Source organism: Apteryx rowi, unplaced genomic scaffold (genome assembly GCF_003343035.1).
Source record: "Apteryx rowi isolate R43461 unplaced genomic scaffold, aptRow1 scaffold_144, whole genome shotgun sequence".
Taxonomy (NCBI): domain Eukaryota; kingdom Metazoa; phylum Chordata; class Aves; order Apterygiformes; family Apterygidae; genus Apteryx; species Apteryx rowi.
Window position 1 is genome coordinate 577949 of NW_020447686.1, and position 25989 is coordinate 603937.

Here is a 25989-nt window from a genome sequence, read left to right on the forward strand (position 1 = left end):
GCTCATTGTATTTAAGATATCTTTGGAATGATCATAGAATTAGTTTGGTATTAGTTCACCTGAACAGGAAAGTCCAAATATTTAAAGATATCACTAACACACTCTATTAGGTCCCTCCCTATGACTACTTAACCTGTCACAGTGACTTATGTAAATATTTACACATTACCACAACCCATTTCACAGATATAAATTACAGAGCTCCAGRAAAGAGGATATTTTTCACAAAAGCTACCTTTACCTCTAAGTGAGGATCATCCACCTACATTACTTTTGCAGTCAATGGAGAAAGATATCTCAGGAAAAACATGATTCTGGCTACATCTGGACTATGATTTTGTTGCTTCTGGCACAACATGCACACCCTGGCCAATTCTTGCTGGCCTGCCAGGAGGAAACTTGATACATTACCATCCCCTTCATCCGCACGCATTTTCTTTTGCTTCCTTTGGGGAAAAAAAAATGGAGGCAACAAGAGGCAATAAGCTCTCCATAGTGTGCTTCGAGGTCCCAAAGACCGACAATCAGAAAACCAGAGCAGGAGAGCACACTACAGAGAATTTGTAATGATCTCTTTTTCTGAATGGTTCTTTTAAAGCTTGGATCTTTTTTCCAGTTTCTAGAAAGAAAGCTTAGGAAATTAGTCCTTAGCTTTTGTGAATACTCCCACCCCATCCTCAGGTCTCCACTGCAGTGACATAATTTAAAGATTTTATTGACTTTTAATAAAGACTAAAACCTCTTTTTATATAGCATTTTTCTGCAAAACTGTTAAATAGGCATGTCATTATTTTAGATAGCAAATAAAATATAGATATACTGCTACTGTGTTAATAAAATGCCATAAGTACAGACCTAAGCAAAACAACGTATTCATATGAATCAAACTTCTCATTTCAAATGTAGTGAGTTGCTGTCACTTTCAGGCTTCCTACCGTTCAAGGCAGTACAAACAAAACTGGGGATTTCCACAAAAGCAGACTACAGTCTACAGAGAATAATACATTTAAACCACGTTTATTAGAAACTCCTGCATAATCAGGATGTGTGTTCTTGTAGATACCTTTGTCTCTAAACATCAGCTGGAAACATGTTTTTATTATACCACAGATATTTAAATATGCTTTTTATAAAGACATACAGTATGACAGTCCATTTTGACCATACTGGAAATATTACAAAAGCACCTGTTGAAAGAGAGTAGAACTATCAGCTCATAGACGCCACAAGTTAACTTGTATGTATGAGAAATATTAACAAAACACTTCTAAAGTATGGCCAATAAAAGAGCCCAGAAGTAGCTATATTGCGTCATTGTTTCCTGCCTATGAAGAAGAGCTTCTATTTTAGCAGAGTGAAGCTGAGCATAGAAGAGGAAGTCTAAACCTTCTGCAGATTTGAGGCTACAAAATGAGCATCTCTGAAGAAACTTTGTAGTGCACAGAAGGTGAGTAACAATCCATTATTTTGTACTAACACAGTAGTAACTTAGATGTCTATATATGTTGCTAAGATAGACTTCTTTCTTCAGAAGTTGAACACAGGCTTATATTCTAGGACTAATGAAAGTAAATGTAATTCTTTAATGCATTTAATACCTTCACAGTATCTGCAACACACTACAAATAACATTTAAAGCAAAATGATTGTGTTTTTAAAAACATAGTCCCATAAACATTTTTGTTCAGTATTTTAACAATAAATTTAAAAGTATTTAGTAGCTCAAAACACCGATAAGTAGGTTATCATTAAAGGGAAACTATTTGCTTTCATTAAACTAAAAACACAAGATAGTCATTGTTGCTTGCTCTCTCTGTGGTCCACTGAAGGCCACGTCCTCTGCAGGGAAATCTGAGAAAGTGTAAGAGATGGCCAAAAAAGAAAAGGGCTGGAGTGGGGAGATCATAGAAGAGATAGAGAGAAGAAAAAGCACACACACAAATCAGCGTTCCCTAACTCATAGTCAAAACCTGGAGGAAAAGAATTAATTCTGGTTTTGTCCTGAAACGCTCTGTTCTTGTACACAGCACCTAAATGGACTTTAAAATTCACATTAGACATACAGGACCTTAGTCCAAATTTAAGTTTGTCCAGGTGACAAAACACAGGGACCAATCTCAGGGCATTCCTTCAAAATTAATGAAGACAGACATTTGGAAACCAGTGACCCTAGTGCTTTTCAGAAAGCACTTTTATCAATAAAAATAAGTAATATTCCCATTTTGAAATATAACAACTAGGGCAAAACCAGCCAGCCAGAGGCACCTGAAAATCTACTTGGGCCAATTTGTCAGATATCAACCCGAACTCCATGCAGACAAGTACTGACAAAAAAGCAGTAACAGCTGCATTTGTATATAAACATAGACAGGTAAGTACACACTTTTTTCAAATCTCATTATTTCTTATCCACATAACATTAAATTTCAGATTCTTAAAAATTAAATTTAAGATAAATACATAATAACAGAACGGACGTGTTTTAACCTACAAAGTTTGGAAACAGTGTCTTCAAAAACTAAACTAAAAAAAACTTTTTGTTATAATACATCCCTTCTTTGGTATACCTCAAACTGGCACAAACTTGAAATGATCTGTGACCAAGCCATGGAACCACAAGCTTTCCTGTTACAAGCTCAAGCTAGACTCAGCTTCCCTCTTCCCACCAACATGAGCCTGCTGGTTATTTCAAAAACAGGACAGAACCAGAAATGATTACAGTCACTGAAAGTCCAAAGGAGAGAAGAGCAAAACCAAAATCCATGTTGTTTATTAACATTCATTTATGAAAACTCAATTCTTCTACCTATCTATACATTGCTACTTATTGTACCTGTTAAATCAGTCAGGATCTTGAGGTAAGTAGTAATGCACTATATCATACACAATCATTAAAAAGAGGGCAAAAAAAAAAAAAAAACACAAAGAGAAAAAGCATATTCAATTTTTTAAAGTTTATGAGGACTTTTACTCCCCACCTTTAAGAATATTTTCACATTGCAGAGAAGTATGACTATATTATACACAGTCACACAGCCTTGCTGGAAGGGTTGAGGCCCTAGAGCTTTAAAAAAGATTTCTTAAGCATTTCCAACAATGTCAACCCACACTTAAAACATACGGATTTTTTTTAGTAATATTTGGACAATTTTATGCAACAATGATAAAAATGGAACAGTGTGATAGAAAATACTTCAGCTGTATTACAAGCATATACAACAACATTTTCTGTAAGCATTTGGCATCTACCCTTCAGTGATGCCTCCTATACATCATTCTTTACACAATTGGCTATTTCAGAGGCTATTTCTTCTCAAAAGAAACTGCTATTTGCCACTGTCAAACCAGGATACTAGATTAATAAACCCTGGTTCAACCTACTGTGGAAGTTCCTACACCTCCGAATGAAATGCATGGTAAACATTTCAGTGAATGCATAAAACAGATGTGCAGTAAGCATAAGTGCTTTTTTTTTTTTAGATGAATTTTTCTACTTTTGGGGATAATGTGCACAGGCACTATGTATTCTTCTCCTCTTGAGAAAGTTTTGGTGCCTAACTGATGCTGTGAAGTTAACTGGCTGTTTGTCAGAAGTGGAAGGATTAGATGAAGAAAGAAATAACTCAGCTTTCCTCCTCCTCTTCAAAAAATTGCCACAGGGTTGGGTAAAAGACCAAACAAGAGGAACCCTCCCATGCAAAAAAGTCGTGACGCTGTGTCAAAACCAAGAATCAGGAAGCTGGGGGAGGGATGAATTAACCAAAGCACACAGGCAACCACCAGGTAAAGTCTATCATCCTCAGGTGGCTCCAGAGGAAACTAAGGGATGCCCTCCTTCTGCTCTCATCAGCTGAGTCTGCTCACAGAACTTCAGATTTCCAGCTCTTAAAACCAAGAAGCTTCAAGAAGCAATACAACCATGCTTGGGAGCAGCAGGCTAATAGTAACACCCACAAGTGCTTGGACCAAGAATACTCCTCCCACAGGCCCCGCTCTGAGACTGCACTCCTTTCCATCTTTTTACCTTTTTAAATAGGAAGTCTATACATTTATTAATCTTATTCGTATGTCACGTGGCTCATCCTGAATCACTGGGAATAAATACTATACCAGAATCTATGTAGCTATTAAGATAGTTTTTAAATGTCTTTTATGAGCAACAGCATGCATCTACTCTTTTGGGAGCAACGTAGTTTCCTACACAGAAAAAAGGCAATGTAAATACTGCACTTCACATATCCAAACATCACTACATGCCATGCTCACTTATTTCTTTTCTTAATTAGTTTTAGTCATTAATTTTTCAACAATGTCAACTTCAAGAAATATATTTTTTAGAAAGTAGCCCTCTTACTTCAATTACAAAAATAGCTGATTCAATCTAATTTTCAGCTATTGTAGCAAATTCAAAATAGTTGGTCAGTCTTAACTTCCTGATTTCTTATTTAGGAAATCTCTTAAGTAATTCAAAAGATTTTATTAAAACCAGCTTATAAATACTGTTTCCCACAAGTCTGACAGTACATGTACTTTCTTCAGGGCACAGTCTGTATTTGTAAACAGACAAAGCTGCAAACCTAGCACATTTGGACAACCAAACAATACAATCGCATTATTAAATCACATCCTAAGAAAATCTTCTTGTTCGTTTTTAAAGAAAGTTTCAAGTTTTTGTTTGACTGGGAATAATTTTTCATACTTTTGTTTATTTTTAGGTTATTCATAAATTCAATGAAAACATGACATCTGCAAATCAGCATCCTGAAGAATACAGGATCGCATCATTAGTATTCTACAGTTTTGTATTCACAGYGGGATTGCTAGTGAATGCCACTGCACTATGGGTTTTCAGCTGCACTACCAAGAAGAGAACAACTATAACTGTGTATATGATGAATGTAGCATTACTTGACTTAGTTTTTATATTTTCCTTGCCTTTTCGGATAATCTACCATGGGAAAGAGATATGGCCTTTTGGAGATGTATTCTGTCGGATTATCAGTGCCTTCACTGTTTTTTATCCAGCCATCGCTCTGTGGTTACTTACTTTTATAAGCGTAGACAGATTTATGGCTATTGTCCAGCCCAAACACGTCAAAGAACTAAAAAATACAAAAAAAGCTCTTTTGACTTGTACTTTAATCTGGGTCACAACCCTTTCAACAACTTCCCCACTGCTGTTTTTATCTTCGGATCCAGATAAAGCCTCAAATTTTACCACCTGCATTAAGATGCTTGATATCATCCACTTAAAGGAAGTGAATACATTAAACTTTTCTCGTTTGATTTTTTTCTTCTTAATTCCTTTGCTCATCATGATGGGGTGTTACCTAGTCATTATTTACAATTTTATCCGTGGCAAAACTTCCAAACTGAAGCCTAAGGCCAAGGAGAGATCCATTCGAATTATAGTTACTTTAATTGCTCAAGTACTCCTCTGCTTTGTACCCTTCCACATTTGCTTTGCCTTTCTGATGCTGCAGGATGAAGATACAACTTACAACCCCTGGGCAGCCTTTACCACCTTTCTCATGAATCTCAGCACCTGCTTGGATGTTATACTGTACTATATTGTTTCTAAGCAATTTCAGGCTAGAGTCATTAGCGTAATCCTCTATCGAAATTACCTTCGAAGTGTGCGCAGGAAGAGTTTTCGAACTGGAAGTGTAAGATCACTCAGTAATTTGAACAGTGAAATGATATAAGAGAAAAAAAAAATGTCAGTGGAATTTTATAATGTGAACAAGTGATTCTTTTTCTGAATTCTAGCATTTTGACTACACCGAACAATGTTCTGCAGCCGGAAGTAACAGATGTATTGGTTGTACTGTAACTATGAGTCGAACAGGATAATAATTGCACTTCTTCGTGTTTGCTTAACAGTTTTTGTAAATCTGAAATGAACTAAAACTTAGTATCAGTGTTTAGCTGTCCAACACTGTCCTCTCTAAAAATTGTAAATATTGCAGGATATGAAAAAGTGACTATTAGTATAATAAAGCACAGAAAAATTGAAGAATTTTGATGCAACATATCATATATATATTTTTTATATTTGCATAGACAAGCATACTTGAAACTACTATATATTTTACACTTCTAAGTCAGCTTCATTCTCCCAAGATCAATATATCAGTACAATTTAAGAGAAAGCATACATAGGTGACATTTATAATTCATTTACCCAAAAATTTCTTTGACATAAGTTTCTTTGTGACTGACAACACTCTGCAATCATAGATAAAAATGCCATCAAAAAGTATAATAGTTAACCTGTTCMTCAGTTTCCTACGTGTGTGATGCACACATTATACCCTACTCACACACAAAGTATCTTTTTACAGGGCTGAAAATACTGAATCTGTCCAGACACACTAGCAGCTTAGGTCCCTGCAACAGCCTTCAAAGTAGCAAACATCATAAATAACTGCAGTATTACTCAAGCTTTCAACTCTTTTTGAATACACACATACTACAAGAAATATAACTACCTTTAAAATGTCAAACACATGTTTTTTCTTCCTTACTAAATCAACCTTTAGCTACTTTCAAGGACACACTAAAGCAGCTGAAACCAGAAAGCCTTTTATGGTATTCAGTATTGAAAATCCAGCTCCAAGAGCTTTTATTATTACCTCAGAGCATGCAACATATGGAAACTCAAGTCTACATTGAGGCTGATCTCACTAGTCAGAAGCTTAACCACAAAAGCTCTGCAAGGTCTACAGTTCTACTGTAACACATACACCTCTTACTATTAAGTGCAGAAATCTCAAAAACAGGCTACATGAAACTGAACCACTGAATACCTTAAAGCTTCAAATGAACTTCAAATGAAAACATTAAATGTAATAACATGCTCTAGCACTCAATTTCTGAAACACAAACATATGAAATACCAATACGAAATGCATATAACTATAAATGCATTTGAAAGTGAACATTAATATAACTTATAGTTAATTTTGTAATTTAAGAAAGAAATCAGCACCAAACTTGAGGTTTATTGAACGGAAAAAAACCTAAATATAGCAATATCCTGCAGTGCACTGCAAGTCACATTTCAGTCATACCAGCAGTGGAACTGGGACTAACAGAATGAAAAGTAACCATTATATGGATAAATTATTAATAAATTAACATAGATCACAACCAGGAAATGAGTGTTGTGAAATGTAATAGGTATGCCATGACATTTACACAGTAGTTCAAAAGAGGATTAAATTTAATTTGAAATTTGAATCAACATTAGGAAAGTTTTCTTCATTAAAATCTGCACAAAATAATGCTTTGAATCTACATCCAAAATTACCAGAATCGAACCACCCATTAAGAGCTACTTACAAACCAGAAGGCAAGCTGTTGATGGTGAAGCCAAATATATACTGAGCAAGTTCCACAAGGAGAAGGTCAAACAAAGCTGAGAACATCCAGGCACCCAGTAAAAATGACTGGAAACAAAAAGGTATAACCCAAACAGATTAGTTAAATTGGAATTAATTCAACTGTTTAAAATTAAGGTTTTAATGTATCTCTAATTAAAAATCCACTCTATTTGTTCAATTAAGCCAAATGTAGTTTTTAGCACAGCATAATTCCACATATAAATGTTTAGATACTGATGAATAAGACTTAGATTGGTTACCCAAACTAAATTCTATGCCTCTGATAACTTTCAGTTGATATCATTGCAAACATTACTTAGAATAATCCACTGACTGGAAAAAAATTATCAACAAAAATTTTGATTTATAGAAATAAATTCATTTTAAAACCCTTTAAAATATATTTCCACACAAAATGTTAGTAATAAAGCTGTTCAATCCAAGACTACAAGATTCTAAAAGGTGCAGAAAATAGTTTCTATTAAAAAAAATGTAATTGGAACTTACTGAAAATTTTCTGCTGCCATATCTTCTTTCAAATATTCTAAAGTTATAAATGAGCAGACTGCTGCAGAACGTGTCTTTCAGATCAAGGCATACTGTTCTCCCACATACAAGTCTCCAAATCTAGAAGGTTAAAGATTGCCATGTTAAGTCTCTCATCCCTCACAGAAACTCTTTACAGAATTTGTGCCCAGAGCAAATGTAATACTGAAGAAAGATAACAAAAATACAGTAGAACATTTAAGCAGAAAAATAAAGACAGCAGAATGTTCAGCAGTAGAGTTCAAGAAGTTTATTTAAAAATAAAAAGGTTTTCAAGGAAGAGGTCTATTTGTTAAAATACACTAACAATTTAAATCAAGTCAAATCCATTTTTATGGCCCTTGTTCACAAGTAAAAACAGAAATCATAACCCTAGTAAATCATAAAACCATAAAGTTATTTATTTTTGAAGTGACCGCAAGAAATCATCTAGTCCAATGTAATGCTAAAAGCAGATGTAATCAGATCAGCTTGCTCAGGGACTTATCCCATTGCATCTTGAACACCTCCAAAGATGGAGAACCTCTCTGGGCAACCTGTTCCAATGTTTCACCACCCTTGTGGTTTACAAAACAAAAACAAACAAACAAAAAAACAAACTGAAAACCACACAGATATCTAACTGGGATTTCCCATGCTCCAGCTTGCTTTGACTGCTTCTTGTCCTATTGCTGTCCAACTCCTAGAAGAGTCTGGCTCCAGCTTCTCTATATCCTTGTAGATAGCAAACTTGTACTTGTAGAGAGCAAAAAGGTGTTCCTCCTTTGCCTTCTCTTCTCCAGGCTGAATAGACCCTGTTCTCTTGGCCCTTCCTCGTAAGTCATGTGCTCCAGCCCTCTGATCATCTTGTGGACTTGCTCCAATGTGTCCATGTCTGTCTTGTACTGAGGTGCCCAGAAAAGGACACAGTACTCTAGATGTGGTCTTACAAGTGCCAAATAGACAGGAAGGATCACTTGCCTGGACCTGCTGGCCACACTCTCACTAACACAGCTCAGAAGGCTGTTGGTCTTCTTGGCTGCAAGAGCCTTTTTCCAGTCACCAGGTACCTCCACCAATTTCCATGATCTTTTGAAGATATTAGGAAGAGACCTCGCAATTACATTTCTAGTTTCCAGTTCCTTTGGCACCATCGGAGACATCTGATCCCACTGAACTGTGTATGGCCAGGTCTTAAGTGATCCCTAACTGTATCTTCCCCTATGGGTCGGTACTGCTTCACTCCTACAGACTCTGGTAGGAGGCTCAGGGACCTTGAAAGCTGGGGGGCAAATCTTACCAGTACAAACTGATGCAAAAAAGGCACTGAATACTTCAGTCTTTTCCATGTCCTTTTTCACTATGTTCTCTCCCCATTCAGCAATGGGCCCGTATTCTCCTCAGCCTTCCCTTTGCTGCAGATGTACTTATGGAAACCTTCCTTGTTGCCCTTAATCTCCCTTGCTAATTTTCAGCTCAGCTTTGGCTCTCCTAACTTTCCTAAATCACAGCCTGCTAAGCATTCTCCAGTCTCTGATGTCTGAGGTCCAATACATTACTTGAACCTTCAGTCTTTCAAGGTCTGTAAGCATCAACTGGTTTTCTGCTTCTAACTTCACCAGTACATGAAACAACTGAACAAGTCTATAGTAAAAAGTGGGACCTCACAGTTCTAGTTGACATATGTCAACATGCCCAGCAGCTCGAGGACAACCTCTCCTAAAGTCTGAACTGTCAGGGCTGTGATCTTACAGCTGAACATTTGATGATACACATTAATTGAACAGCACTTCCATAGACTATGTCAGGCTTCCAAGCCTAATTTACTTTAGCTAGCCTAAAAAATACATAGGTCTAAAGAAATTAAGATCTTGATTACTTTACACACAGTTTCTTCACTACTCTTGAGAGTCCCCATTATGGCAACAAAGATATTTTCATTTGCTACAATAAACATTTTGCCTTCCAAATCAAAAGCACTCTACAACTGCATACCTTATTTCCTGTGTGCTGCACCAGCTTTAACAAGTGTTAATATCCAAAATGCCTGTTCTGCCCCTGAAAAATTTCCCTTCCATTAAACTCATCCTTCCAGATGAATWTATCCTAAACAACTTTTCTTAAAGTGTTCTCACTTTAATATTAGCATCAGGCAGGAGTTAAATCACTTGCTATCCCTAATCTGGGAGATGCACAATTATGAAGTATATAGCTTAGTCCAAAAAGCTAAGACAAGAAATGTAACAACAATTTAAGGAAAGGAAATAAAMCCCCCCCMCACACAAATTCCCCAAAACATCGCATACAAGTATCACAGCTTCTACAGATACTTGCAAATGGCAACATTTAAGACCCAGTAGATAAAGATGGTTTCTTTCAAAAAGACACAGCTACTACTGGTTTTCAGCAGATCAAACAAATGGAAAGATGGAACTCTTTAAGATAAGCTTAAAAAAACCCCTTCCATTTAAACTCTGATTATTCTGTCAGAGTTTTTACTCCCCTTCCCCAAATATTTGGCTGTAACACTTCTAAGAGACACATATTCATTTATGTCTTTTTTTGCTGCAGAACACTAGCAAGCCACTTGGAAAATATGAATGGTTGCTCTTACACATTGAATTCTTACTGAAATACAGCTATTGTTCTTGACAAGAAAGAGCGCAGAGAGAACAACAGCACAGAGAATCACTAGTTTCTCTGTCTGGCCACTGTGAAAGACATAGTAACTGGGAAGCGGAAACATGAAAAAGAATAAGCAAGTAACAACTGCATGACAGTGTGTTGTTCTGAACCTCTCTCTGGACCTCTGAAAAACCTGCAGCCAAAGGAGAAGTTGGGACCACTTAAAAACAATCAGGAAGAATGGATCTAAATACAAGCAGACAAAAATATCTGAGATGGTCTTATGTTTTTCAGGGCTTCATAAAAACTGATCTGTTACATAATTATCTTTTACAGCTTAAAGGCTACAGTCAGCATCCTCAAAGACATTCAGCTGACTAAATACTTTTTTGAATCTTACTATAAAACCTTTGGGGAAAGATAATTACAGAAGCATTTGCTGACCTTTCTCTGCTGAGCAACAGTATGCTGCTTCCAAAAAAAGAAAAAAGCCAACAACCCCCTCTCCCCAAAAATGTACCTAGTTGTTTCTAAATGCAGACTTTTGACAATTAGAACTGATATCACAGGATTCCTTAACTAAGCAGAGAGTAAAATCTTACAAGGTGTAATACCTAAAAGATAAAGTACCCTGGTGTGAGCTGAGAATAAGCTACAAATATCTAATAAGATAATTAACTAATTCAGCAGACTACTGAGGAGCATGACAAGTTCTCCATCACTTGGAGTCCTCAAATTAGAAGCAGCAGGCAAATTTTAGTTTCCCATAATTCCCTAAAGCAGAAGTTACAGACTGAAATGTATGACCTCTGTTGTTAAAAGAAATCATTTATAATCAGAGTAGCTGATCACAAATAGMCCTTTTCAGCCTCAAAAACTGAGCACAATAAAATAGTGACATTCTTATCAAAATATTTATATTATTACATGAGTTAATTCACACTTCATTCACGGCAAGTTTCCCAACTGTCAGTGGCTGGAAGGAGAGATGATACAAAAACAACCATTTCCCAGACAACAGAAAGAAGTGAAAGTTGACAGTTTCAGATCACTTTTTCCTCATTTCTACCAAAAAGTGGGTAATAGCCTGTTACACACAGTGGCCCACTAGAGTAACATAGTAAAAGGCAGAGACCAAGTTAGTCTAAGACAGTGAACAAAGGGAAGGAACCAGAGGAGAAACAGATGGGAAAAAAATCACACAGAAGACAGGATTTTGCAGTCTCTTTTCACACAAAATTAACTGACACTTACCTGAAAATCCTCTTTTATAGCTTGTATGTTATATGCAAAGAACTTCTGATAATGTTGGAAGAGCAGAGTCAATAGAATCGAGATGGCACTTGGGACTAATAACAGACTCTTTGACAAAGGTGCTTTATCTTAAAGACAGAAAACAAAACAAATGTCATTTTAGAGAAAAATCTCTCACATTTAAAAAGTGACACATTTAGACAAGTGATTGGAACACATAGCAGCAGCACTTTTTTTTTTTTTTTTTTTTAAATCACAACAACTTCCCTTCCAAATAGATAGGAAAAAATGCACCAACCAAAGAAAGTCTTTGACAGTTGAACATTAATCAGCTATTTTGTTTCCAAAATTCTCTCATGGCATTAACTGTCCGGCTATAAATAAACCAAAGTTCTCCGTACCTACAGAGATCATGCAAGGCCCCTACAAAAGGTGCCACAACATTTCAGGAAAAAAAAAAACAACAAAAAAACCCACTCTTTCTTGCTAGCAAAATATACATGCAAATCTAGTCAAAACAAATACATTTGTGTCCTTTGCTTTAGGGATTAACTTCTGTTCTGGAATCTGTGAATCAGAAACCACCTGACAAAATGTCCAGAAAACTAACTTACTTTTCACCATACTCAGATCCACCATTCAAGAAAATGTGTTTAAGTTAGTTTATATGACATTCATACGCACGAATGACATACATCCAACAATCATCAAAATTATTAAGGAAGAAATTAATGAAATTGGGAAGTTTGCGAAATCAGAATTTCTCTCCCCCTAATAGCATGACTTTCAAATAGGACCCTCAGAAGAAAGCAAGCAGAGAACCTTTGCAATACACATTTACTAAAAACTGTCTAGTGGAATATCCAGTGCAATATCCCCAGCAATTCATCCCAAGCTGTGTTGGTGTAGTTGCTGCAACAGAATAGAAACTCTTGCCCAACAATTCAAGCCAATACAGAAATGGAAATAGTATTTATTCTATGACATTTCTCCTCTTTACACATGCAACTTTAATCACATTTTACTTCCTTCCCAAACATCCCAGTTATAGCATGGGATGTATTGATTTATGGACAGTTGCTCTTTTGCAGGACATTATCATGAAATTATTTTTAGATAACAAAAGGAATGATATGACTAATTTAAAAGTACTAATGGGAAGTAAAGCGTAGGAGTACAGGAAAAACAACTGCATAAAAAGCAGTGCAACACAGCAAACATTTGGTATGCATCCAGATAAACTGACCATCATAAATGATCCAGTCAACAATATCTGCTGCACACTAGAAGAATGAACTGCTGGAAAAGGAATATGGTAACAGGCACCAAAGCCAAAATTTTATCATGGCACAACCCCACTTACAGCAAAAATATGGCAGTGCTTTATGTAATTTAAGCATGACCCATGTCCAGGTATTAACTGATGATTTCAAACAGAGCATTCATAGAAGTATTAGCTAATCTCAGTTCACATCACCTTGAAGTTTTCACCTTGAAGTAATGAGTCTTCTGACGTTCACCATACTGCATTAGTGAAGAAAATGTCTTTTCCTGTGTGCATCATACCATAAATTTGTACTTAAAACTATTCTTTCAGCTCTCAACCATACCTTTGAGTTCATTATTTATAGATTCATTTTCTTTACTCCATTAAAATAATCAATGCCTTTGAAGAACTGTTCTTTCTTTTATAGATATTAGGTAGTGACTTGGAATCACAAAGGCTGATATTACTCTGCTACCCATAAGCCTTAGTTTTATCATTAGGGTGATATATCATGACAGCAGCAAGCCTGGTTGAGTCTTTTTTAATGTAAGAAAAATATCCTCCCTTCAATTTAATCTCTTTGTCTGGATTTTTGCTCCCCCCAAATAAACTCTATGCTCTTTAGACATCCATTATTTTAATTATTCACTCCTCTCATTTAGTTTGATGCCATAAAATCATCATCAGAGTAATGTAAAACACTTGACAGGGGGTGGAGGTGGGGGGAAAGATGACTAGAGCTGCCTGAAAGTTACTGTGCACACAATACATTCACACATCCACTTGAAACCTCAGCCAACGCTCCTCTAGTTAACGTGAGCTCTTAGCAGCAGAAAGTAATTTACCTGAATACTGCTGAACTGAATCATGCTTCATATTACCGAAAACTTGCATTATTGCAACACAATGATTGCTGTTACAAGTATTTACTCTTCAGATGCAGTATTAAGTCTTCTTTATTGAAAATTTGTATGTTGGAATAAGACRAAACAAAACCTATGCCCTTAAAATATCTGTAACAGAAACAAAAATGCCCCTGAAAGCAACAACGGATTAGCAAATTTAGTAATATTAGGGCTCAAACCATAAAAGTCAAACTTAGCAAACTACTGAGCTTAATTGGTATGACAGCTCAGTGTTACTTACTCCATTTTCGGAATTTTCCTATTTAACCATCCTGTATTGGTCAATAGCAGAAAGACAGTCACCTGACCCAGCATTCAGTAGTCCCTCTTCCCAAATTATGTAAGTGGCAAAAAGCAGTAAGAAGGTAAGGATAAAAAGTCCAGCACTAAAATCATGTCAGTGCAAGCTTTGTGTCATACAGGAAACCCAAAACATTAATTTTAATATGAAAAAGTCAGTTTTATAACCATGATACAACTGATACTCAGAAGTAAAGCCTAAATCAGAATAGGACTAGTCACAACAGTAGACATTTCTGAAACGAAGTTTGATAAAACTTGCTATCTTAAATACATTTACATTAAATACATTTACATTTTTTCATGAGTTTAAACAAGCTTTACAACAACTCACTAATCCTATGATAATCTGCACTTACAGATGAAGTTACTGCAAAAAAGTGACAACCAAAATACTAGATTTCCCACTGTGACTATATATTTCTATACAGGCTTTATATTTGTCTTTAGATTTCACTGTAATTTCCATATCATTAGATCATTCTTACTTTACAGTTAACACACACTTAAATATGTTATTATAAATTCATTCCTAATTTGAATGTGTTCAAAAATAAGTAACAAGTAAAACCCCATCTATTTTCTCCATAATGTGTAAACACACATATTTTCACTAAGATCCTCTTTTTAGCTTTCAGCTTAGACACTTTAAACTTTGTCATAGAGGAAACGTGTATTTTATTTTTTTTAAGTATGTCACTAAGTTAAAAACCACAAAAGCAACTAACCCATTAATGAGACAGGCACCTACAGGGAATGTCACATCAATAATGGAAACTTCTACTCTCAAAGTTCTCAAAATGTCATCATGGTTGATAAGACTATTCCTGTCCAGTAAACTGAAGAAAGATAAACTCTTTCAGATAAACAATTTACACATCTCTTTAAATGTTTTACCAAGTGATTCAGTGTACAGGGCAGTAGTTTGCTTTACCATTCAACAGCACATAGGTCCTTATCAAGGACTGCTGTGAAGTCACCAGTAAAGGAGCAATTCTCCTCTGCTGTGGAATGCCATCAGTCTCAACCAGTCAGACCAGAAATTACTAACAGTATCAGCTATTGAACAATCCGAGTCAAATTCCTTATTTAATACATAGAGATAAAATTTTAAAACCAAAATTCTAGCCTGCAACATTATATGGGATGGAAACCTGAATTACCAACCTATCTGGGTGCCAATGACTACAGTCAGCACTAATATAAACATGCACGTGGAGAAAAAACACAACGCCTCTATGCCATGTAAAGAAAGTAGAATGAAAGAATAAACTCTCATTTTCACACCGATAGCTAAGATACATGAAAAATTATCTTCAAAGACCAGGGAATACATTTGCAACCCCAAAGTACCTCTTAAGTGACAATTCTTTCAAACACCAGACAATAATAATATTGTTGCCGCAACTTACATATTGAGATCTCATCTAAGTGAATAGAGTTATTTTGAAATAAGCAGCAAACATGTCAATGCTACGATGCAAACAACTAGCTTTCACCACAGATCATTGCTTCCACCTGGGGCACTGGAGAAGTTCTCCCTAAAACTACCCTCATAACCTCACAGGCAAGCGTCCCAATCTTTGTGCTACCATTATGCACCATGAGACTGATCCTAGAATGGGATATAAACCAGAAAACAATGGCAGATCTCCACATTCCACCCCCGCACTCATTTACAAATCCCATGAATTCTCTCACTCCACGACCTACCACTTTTTTGGCAGCCAGTACCACTTTCAAAGTGTAGAAAGCTAGTTACAAAACAGATGTCTGTCACAAGCAGAGGCGGAGGCTTATGGCCCAATAGCACAAGTAGTTGCAGCTTCAGAACCCACCACTGCATTAATGAGAAGAACATGGAAGCAGTGGCAGCAGCAACAGCTACAGTTTCGGAAATAATTTCCTGTTCCCTGGCTGTTCAACATTCACAGGTGAGCTGATACAGCCAGGGGAATGACAAGGCTGCCTGCAACACCAACCTATTGTTTCAGAAGTGCTTTTCACGGAACTGCTTCACCCCTCAGACTGCTATTTGACTTGTGAGAGAGTTCCCCATTGCAGATGCCAGCCAATGAGCAGCGGCTGCAGAACCATAAATCACCTCAGGGCGTTTTCCTGGGGATCCCAGCTGAGCTTACACCAGAGTCACAGAGGAAACACGCCAGTGTGGTGGCTTTTTCCCCCCCCCCCACTGTCATCTGTACACTTCCCAAACCCAGCTGTTATGAGGCAAACATACCACTTTCATACAGGCAAATTAAGTGCTGGGGGCTATAATGGGGTGAAACATGCAGGAACCTATTAACTGTAATACACAAGATCTGCTCATCTTTAAGCAGTCATGCATGCCTGTCTGGATATACCCTACTCCCCAAATGCACTGATGGAATGCGTATTTTTGGTTGTTTTGTTTTTCCTGCATTAAGCTTTCATGCAGATATTCATCTACTGTATTCCAAAGCCTGGCTGAGAACTTGCAGCAGGTTCACTAGCCTAAAGTAGTGTCTCAAAATGGTTAGTTTTCAGAAACTCTTACCTATTTTTTTCCTCCAGATGCAAGTTTACCAGCACATCAAACAGATATAGCATTAACAGCATGAATATTTCCTCTCGTATACTTGGAAATCTTTACTGCAATGGTTCATGAAACCCTTTGTCAGATATTCAAATCTGAAAAGAACTTTTTAAGTATTTCCTAGACACCAAGGTGTGCTTTTGGGAAACTGGAGCAATCTTACTAAATCTGAGGAGTAACACTTGTCTTTGCTTACAGCTACGCACTGACTTTCGAGCAGTAATAGAACAAGTCAGAGCATGCCATCAAGGACGAGAAGAGATACAGACATGTGTAACACTGTTTGAGGAATCTCGAAGATGCCAGAAGACTGTGCCCCTACTGTGAGGATGGAGCTTAACTATATGGTGCTATAAGACCCTGTATAGAGGAAGGTGCTTCCATTATGCCCTATTTATGAAGGGAGAAGAGCACACAACCTATTATTAGGAGAGAAAGATTCCATATAACGGTCTGTGGGGTTTGTTAAGTACCCTCGCGCTTTTCTCAGTACAGAACAGTGTTTACCAGGGCACATGGACATCAAAAGCTATGCATATCTTTTCAGAAGATCATGACTTTTAATGAATGTGTACATCTCGAGGTTTCTATAAATTAGTGTCTGTTTTGCATAGTTTMCTTGCTTTCATCAGTATCAGACTACATTTTACCTTAAGAATCATGGTCTATGTTACCACCTATCCATACAAGAAACCAGAAAAGTAGTTCATTTTCTGAATTTTTACAGTTCACTGCATGCTTAGAGAAAATATAGTTCTTTCCAAATAAGTAGCACCATATTCTCATATAGTGCTCTACTAGAGCATTTTTATAATTGAAATTCCATTTTATCTTTCCATGGAATACAAAAACAGTTTGCTGTGCTATCAGTGCTGCTTTGCAATGTTCTATTGCCTTTTATACGGACAAAAATAGTTTGGAATTTAGACCATGCCTCCAGTTGTGTTCTGGTAGAAAGGTTTCACAGACTGAATCCTTTCAGATTATGCATTTCAGGAGTTTTGTTAATAAACTGATACAAAAAGGATTTCATAGGAATTCAGAAAAAAAAAGAAATATAAGATTTCCCTATTTCTTATTTTGTTTGTTTCTTGCATTAATAGCTGCTGATCAGTAAGAGCAACTCTACAGAAGTTCAGAAACTGCTCAGTAAACATAAATCTACCTTAAAAAATATCCTAGGATGTATTTTCTTTTTCAGTCTGATAAAACTGGAAGTTGTCAGTAGAATAACAGAGGCACTCATAAATTCAACAAGTTTGAGGAGCAAATTGGCTTGATCCAGAGAACAAGAAAAGGTAAAAAAGAAAGAAAGGAGCATTTTGCTAATTGCGACTAGCAGTCCTCATTTGAGCACAAGAGATGACTATCGCACAAGGAAGGAGGAAAAGCAACACTCAGAGAGGAGTTCCCACACATCAACAGAAACAGATGACCGCTACATAATTCTCTGTATGAACGAAGACTTTATATAATGCAAAAAGGCTTGCTGTTTTCCTCATCTGGAACATAAAATTAAGTTTCCAGATTTATATTACATTATCCCTGATGTAAAACTTCATATGATATGAACGCACCTCTTCTGTTCTGAAACAATATGTTCTACTAGGACTATTTCATTCACCAGAAGAACACTCAGATAATAAAGGAGCCAAGTAGTTTGCAATCCCCTTAAAAATACGCCATCAATTTGCATTGAATTCTTAAGATGGCATCAAGTTGAAATATCAATATTTCTTCTTCCTCCAATTCAAAGGCATCATAAATATTTATATGACAATTTCATAAGGAGTCAGGAAAGCACAGTAACAGAAATGCTGTCCTACAACAGAAACTATAATTAAATTATTTAACTATTTTTTATCCACCTTCATAATTAAACTTTGGAAAGGTTTACAATATTACAATTAAGCACAGATGAATTTTCTCTCCTTATTCACTGCAAGTTATACACCATTCCAGTGGTCTTGAAGCAGAGGTTAAACTAACCACCACAGGATTGGTCATCTTTGGGAAAGAGGCAGCAGTAAAAGTTTCCCTTTGAAAAAAAATCTATTTTTCTTGTACCACCTCAAGGCAAGAAATCTAAACAAATTCCACTTCTGAATGAGATTCAATGGAAAAATACCACACTTTAACACAAAAAACAAAAATACACACACTATATAACCTTAGTTTTAAATGAAAATCTTTCTACTGAAAACAAAGGAAGCACAGACTGAAGAACTACATTTTGCATGAAAATCCCAATTCAATCCTGCTGGAAAACTCAATGCACTACTCAAAGTACCAGTGGCTCCCACTTCAAAAAATAAAATAAAATAAAACAATAGAGCTATGCCAACCATATATYGGATCAATGAAATACTCCACAATCCAGGTAGGAATGATGCAATAAACGGTTTGAACTGGAAAATATTTRAGAGTTGACTGGTGATTTTCAGAATTTGGTGAATACAGCGTATTTTTCTATTATTTTCTCCCTTTAAAAAACAGATGCGATACAAACTGATCCTGCAAAAACACTGAAGTTACAGCTGCCAGAAAATATTACATGGCTAAATGAAGTATTCTGGGTCATGAAAGGGACTCTGGCTGGCCTAGACATAGAGAACAGACATAGGAAGGAGATACAGGTATGTTCAGACTGTCATTTCACAGCTTACTTCGGTGGCTGATCATTGTGATGCTTGCAAGTGAACACAGTAATAAGAGTATCACCGCAGGAACAGTTTTTCATCAAACGCTTATGAACTTAATGCCGAAGCTGAGAGCTGAATGTTGTTAATACATATGCTTAACATCACAAGAGGAAGCTAGGCTACACTCCTGGTCAAGATCCTATGCCTCCCAAAACCAAAGGATTTTAGTCTTGCAGAGAAAACACATTTGGCAGGAAGAAAGTCAATAAGAAAAGCAACTGTGATTTTTAAATCCATTTTTAAAAGACGCTGATATGATTGTAACCTAACCAATTACCTATATATCTTCTTTAAAAATGTACTGGCTTTAGCCTAGGAGCTTTTAGCCTATTTCACAAAGTAAAAAGTCACAAACTATAAAGGAGTGAGGAGCTACTAAAAAAAGGAAATTCTTTGTTTTTAAAAGGAACATTTGAAAAGAAAGTGAAACAGGTTGAAGTTAACAAAAACACTCATCTAGTTGAACAGCCTCTTCCTCCTTCCAACCACAGAGCATATAACCATACTACTATTAGTACATGCTATCGGAAATGTCAGGTATGGCTACACCACAACGCTGCGTGGAGATCCCCAAGCTAGCTCCAAGCGAGCTAGCTCTGCAGCAGAAGCGGAACGGCCACAATTTTGTGGCATGCAATGCCTGGGCTAATTAAACTGATGTGGCTACACGGCTCCCAGGAGTTAAGCTAATATTTTTGAACCACACTGCGCTTCAGCATGCTGATATACAAGCTCATCTGTATTCCCATATACTGCTGTACTGCATAATATTGTTATGCACACAAGTCTGATATACTCAATACGTACTTCATCTTTCCTTCAGTCCCACCATAAAGCATCAAGGTATACAGCTTTCTTATTTTCCTGATGCCTATACGCAGTACATTTCAGCCTTGCAGGTTGCACAAGCAGAAGAGCACAATGCCGAGTTCTTGCCTTGAGGTTTTTTAAGAAATTGTTAGTACTGCACTGCAAGGTTCACAGAGAGGTAAAAGCACAGGCTGCATCAGAGGAAATCCATACATGTAAGTTCAAAGGACTCTACTACTACACAAAGTAATTTGTATGTAGTAGCCACAGTAGTCAAATACTTCCCAGGTGTAGCAAGTGGCTATGCTTTAAAACATGGATTCAAATTTTACCTTARTAAAGACTAGCTCTAACAGATTGCCCTATTATATACATGTGCAGTAGTGCTCATCGCACGTGCAGTAATGTTGGAAGAGGACAGATAATACAATGTCTGCAGAAAAGTTTGGTGTAGATCTTACTGGTGTGAAAGTTGTTGGAAAGGCTTTGGTGTCTTACAGTGAAAAGCTTCCCGTGCATGGTAAATTTGGTCCTGGGATTCAGCATGTTGGAGAACAAGGAGCAAATACAGTGAAGCAGCACTACTGTAAATCAAACAGCCACCTCAGTGTCACTCTTGATGCACTCATGTAGCTCTTGCAGAGCCACTGAAGTGTGTCAGTACCATTCTTCATGGGGCTCCAGTTTCTGGCAGAATGCAACACAAGAAACAAGTCTGGGTCTAGCACACCTGTCCACCTCTCAAACCCTTCCTGAAATCTGGGTGCTGAAGCATGCTTCCTCAGCACACTGCAGCAGARCTCTTCAGAAGTTCGAATCTAATTCTTTAGAATCAGCTCAGTTCCAGCTGGGTTAACATTTTGCTAAGTCACCTGAGGATGCCTGTGCTGTGCTTCCTATAACCCAGAGTAACTGGGTTTTTCTGTTTTCCAGGGCAAACCAGCTCCTCTGCTATTCTAGATAATCGAAACAGTCTGCACTAACAAGGGCAAACTGCCTCTGTCCTTTTAAGTAGTGTTCTTATTTGTCTCCTGATTTCCATCTGCTGTAGCTGCGACATGTACCAGGTGTGTTTATTTTTACATCTCCTCATCCAAAATTGTGAGTGTCACGTACTGACTGGGTAGGTGCGTTCTCAGCTCCCAACACATTCTTCATCTGCTACATCCAGTGCTGCCTGTTAGGAGTTCAACATATCACTCCTAGCAAAGGGCCTAAAAGTCTGGATTGGCTCACATGCACCCAGGGGTCAGACCATTTTTTTGTTGTGGGGGTTGGCTTTTATGTGTCTCTCTTAGGATGGCAGTTTTTTCAAGAACCTCTCTGCCTATGCATGCAAATTTAAAGAGTTCTGAGCAGAAGTGGGAGGGAGGATTTGTATCAGGAGCCTCTTGAACTAAGAAACCAAATACTAATGCGGAACACTTGATGTAAGAACTCAACTGCAGTGCTCAAAATCATGAGACATCTCCTCAGAAGGCATATGTACAAGCATAACGACAAGGACTTCACTATAGAGGCCCAGCTATTCAAGCACTGTTTATGAAAAAGTCTAGCTTGCATAAAAGCAGCCAAATGTGAGAGGAATAGCTGAAGCTGTAGTAAAGAACTTCCAAGGTTTGAATATTACTTGTATTCAGAGAATACTGTTCACCTCACTGAACTACAGAGCCAGGATGTGAAATGAACTCCTCTGCATAGCCAGCTACCATAGTACAGCATCCACCATCACCCATAGTACAGAAATGACCCACTAAGTTAACTAGACATAAGTAATATGGAACCGGTTTGTACTTGATATTAACTTTCAAAATATTGTTTGTCCAGAAGAACACTGGGACATTAGCAGAAATAAAATCTGGCCAAACAGCATCAACTAAGCAAAGAAGCATGTAACAAAAAAAGCCAAAGGCATGTTCAAAGACATTGTTATAGGAAAAAGAATTTTATGGCTAGATCTAGATGATGTATGCTAAACTGCTTTATTAACTGACTCTACTTAAGGCAACAGCAGTCCTACCCTCAATGAAGAACAGCAATATTCAGGACAGCTACGGTATATAATGTGGACTTCAGAAAAGTTTAGTTAAGCTAAACTTACTCCTGCAAGTCAATAATAGTGTGTCAGGGCCACCTCATAATACAAATGCAAAATAAATTTAGGTTGAATGAATCTGACAGTATTCCTGGTCTAGAAATTTGGAAAAGCAGCCACTCAGTAATCTGCACAAACTGATAGTTGGTTACACGGCTGAACCCCTTTTATTGATGAAATCAAAATACTCAAGATTTTCCATTCATTCACTAGCACTCAAGATTTTCTTCCTGTATGCAGCTAAAGATTTTCCCAAATAAATTTTAAATGTGCTATAGGGAACCTACCGTGTCTTCCTCCCATGTTTCCTAGGAAACAGTACATTAGTATACTCTTAGGTGGCATCAGTCTATTAAAATTCAGTCATCCCTTCTTCCAGATTTTATCATTTTAAATGTTCGGAGTATTAAAAAATAACTTAATTTTAACAAGCACATAGGCTTTTTATTTGAATTATTTGAAGTTATCTTCTCTTAAGCACCCACAGTTACCATGTCTGGGACATAATAAAAGACAGAATCAGCTATAGGGTTAATCCAAGTGCCGTGGATGTTTACAGTAAGAGGAATAATGTAAGATGAAAAATGACCCCAAAACTTAATATCCTATTTAAATTATTCTACGTGATGAAACCAATTTAAGCAGTGTTTAGCAAACAACTTAAAAAAAAAAAAAAGCGCCCTAATCATGTCATAGTCTCCCTATAGTTTAAAAGAAGAGTTTTGTTTTCATTAAAACATCTAGAGATGAGAGAGGTAGCCTAGAAACACTGAGAAGACAGGAAGGATGAATGGCAAAATAGTGCAGTGGAGTACCAGCCAAAAGGAGATAGGCTTTGTAGGACACTGATCGTAAATTTGATCTATGCGCTGCATCAAATAAGACATAAGGATCCTTGGGTTATTTCTCTCATTCAGATCTCTAATGAGAGCATAGACTATTAAATTCATCTTTGTATTGCCTCAAGGATCTGCTGGAAGTGTATTATATAATCCGTTGTTATTTATTTTGCTTTATTCTAAAATCAGCAAAATAAATAATAAACAAAAAAATTCAAACTATGCAGAACACATATAACAATGTCCTAGTTCAAGATGACTCATTAGAGTAAGATTACCTGATGGAGCAAAACGTTTAAAGCCAACTGTAATTGCTGCTACTAAAAGCCACCGGTTATTCTCCTATCCCTTTCAGAGAAGTATTAAATGAACCTTCAAGAACCAATTTACCTGCAAAATTTTCAGGGACCAAAATACAGCTAAATAATTATTTAGGTTCTGAAAAGAAGTTTCAAAATCGAAATGAAAGGTGATTGGGCCAAACCAGTTCAAGTATGATTCCAGAAAACTGGCTTTGAATAAAGGCAGTTTAATAATATAATATAATAAAATATTAAATACATATTTGGCATGCACAAGAAGCCCCAAAAGAACCACATTACCAAAATCTAGTACAGCTCTGGGGTCATCTGTTGTTTGTTTGTTTTGCCATTGCTAAAGATGGGAATTCTGTGGAAGTGAAAACAAGGCAATGGTGACAAAAAGAGTCCAGTAATGTTTGACATTTTTACTATAGTATCTATGTCCCAAGATGCTAAAACTCTTTATCTATTAGAAATATCATCAACAACTAAGTCACTTATTTAAATAACTTAGTATACATACAGCTAAAGAAATGCTTAGTATTATTAAGTTTCACCAAATTGTATTAGAATATGGCTTTAACCAAGATCTACGGATATTATAAAGTCTGTCAGAGATGGCACACTGGGCTATAGGACCCTTCAGTTTTATCTGGTATGATCATTTTTATCAGTCTAATCAGGTGCCTGGTTATTTTATCTAGGGTCTCTGACACAGGTCCAGGCACTGTGCCCCAACAGCTGTTTGCTGTTGTGCTTCTGCCAGAGGTTACTGTCCCCCAAACCCAGTCAGCCGAACAGAACACATATGCGCAGGTATGCTTCCCTGATGCAAAACCAGGCAGCTTTGCTTGCATCCGTCTTCATTAACTGTTAGCCTAAGCAATCAGACTCTGCACATCAGTGACTGTATCTGATATACATTTTAGTCAGCTACTTCTGCTATAAAGACAGAAACAAAAAATCTGCGGGCACAGGGACATCTTAAACTGTCACAAGGATGCTTTTGGTGAACATATGTGAATGTCCCTAAAAACCACGTCTCAACTAGGGTTTGTCAGTACCACTGTAACAGTCAAGTCTTGAAGAATTAGTTTAGGTCAGTAAGAGAGGTCATTACCAATGTCAAGTTGTATCAGYTTCCCAGATAAAATGAGGGTAAAAAATTTACTTTGTACAAGCAGAACAGCATCTTCTCTAGGTTTCTTCCTAGCACAGATGTTTCTTACAATTACAATTTTCCACTCATCCCTCCCATGGACCTATCTTGGTAAAACTTTTAGGTACTGGTCATGGCTTTCCACCCATTCAGCCAACCGAGGATACTTTTCACCCCCCTTCATTCCCTTGGAATTATAGACACACACAACCAAAAGGCTGTTCTTCTAAGTCTCTACTACTGAAGGAAAAAAAAATAAAAAATCAGAAGTAGCATATCAAGTAGAGTGTTATCAGATCCACCTGTAGAAAATACTCCCTTCACGTGTGGATGCTTCAAACACAATACAACTACAACTAAAACTTCTAGTTAAACAAAAGACTTACTCCCTCACAGTAAGAGACTGCTTTCACACTCAGATTTGGATTTTGTCTAAAGTATGCAGTTTGTCAGCAAGCTGCAGTTTGACTAGTTTTGTCCCAGTCCACTCTGAAGAGCGCAGTGTGAAAATTCATTTCACAACCAGTTCAGTTCTTCATTGCCACACAGCAAATTCTTTGTAATGTAAACCAGCTCGGCGGCAATCTGCGGTGTCTGGGAAATTTGTTCAGGTAAAACATGAACCTGAAAGCCATCCTTAAAAGGAGTTACTATTACATTTATCCTTAAATCTGCCTGCCAGACAGTGTGGTTTAAACAATAACTTTTTTTTTTAATACTCAGAAATGTTCTTCCTCTTCCCTGACATATATACATACAACTGGGGAAACGGTCTTGGAACAACCGTGTCTAAACAAGACTCCTGCACCCAGACGCAGCCCCTTGAAGGGCCTGATCATACAGGAAGACTTGTGAAACAGAGCAGACCAACTGCTGTCAAAAGCACAATTACAGCCAAAACAAAAGCTGCGTCTGTTTTATCGGCATAGTAATTTTAGGCACGTTGAACAAGATTGAGGCAGTCCTTTTTTTCTCTCTTTTTTTTTTTTTAATGCAGGGAGCCCTTCAGTCGCGTATCAGAAGCGGCTGGAGAAAAAGCTTAGAGCCGCTCCGCCCCACAAGGAAACTCGGCGAGGCGAAGTTTCAAAGTTACCCCCGCGCTGGGCGCTACTCTCGCACCGCCGGCGGGACTACGCCGCGCTGCCAAGCGCAGGGCAGGGACGAACGCGCTGCAAGGAGGCGAGAGAAGCGAAAAACGCCGAGCACAACGGCTTCCTGCTGCCTGCGCGCCCCCTCCGCCCCC

The 25989-nt window shown here is 37.3% G+C and overlaps 2 protein-coding genes across 3 annotated transcripts in view; one reads left to right on the plus strand and one right to left on the minus strand.

Annotated features, from left to right (window-relative positions):
- UBAC2 (UBA domain containing 2) overlaps positions 1-25989 on the minus strand; it is a 113957-nt gene that overhangs the window by 81523 nt on the left and 6445 nt on the right. Inside the window, exons 3-5 of the mRNA XM_026058184.1 lie at positions 11790-11917; positions 7893-8012; positions 7345-7451 (exon numbers count right to left, since the gene is read on the minus strand). Of these exons, the coding sequence (XP_025913969.1) occupies positions 7345-7451; positions 7893-8012; positions 11790-11917 (355 nt within the window). The remainder of the gene's footprint in view (positions 1-7344; positions 7452-7892; positions 8013-11789; positions 11918-25989) is intronic.
- On the plus strand, positions 825-7325 carry GPR18 (G protein-coupled receptor 18). Of its 2 annotated transcripts, XM_026058200.1 has the most exons (3): positions 825-1447; positions 2241-2371; positions 4716-7325. In XM_026058200.1, the coding sequence occupies exons 2-3, from the start codon at positions 2312-2314 to the stop codon at positions 5703-5705; spliced, it is 1050 nt and encodes a 349-aa protein (XP_025913985.1). In that variant the 5' UTR covers positions 825-1447; positions 2241-2311; the 3' UTR covers positions 5706-7325. The 2 variants fall into 2 exon arrangements, with proteins under 2 accessions (XP_025913985.1, XP_025913986.1); XM_026058201.1 differs by lacking the exon at positions 2241-2371 and having other exon boundaries at positions 1042-1447.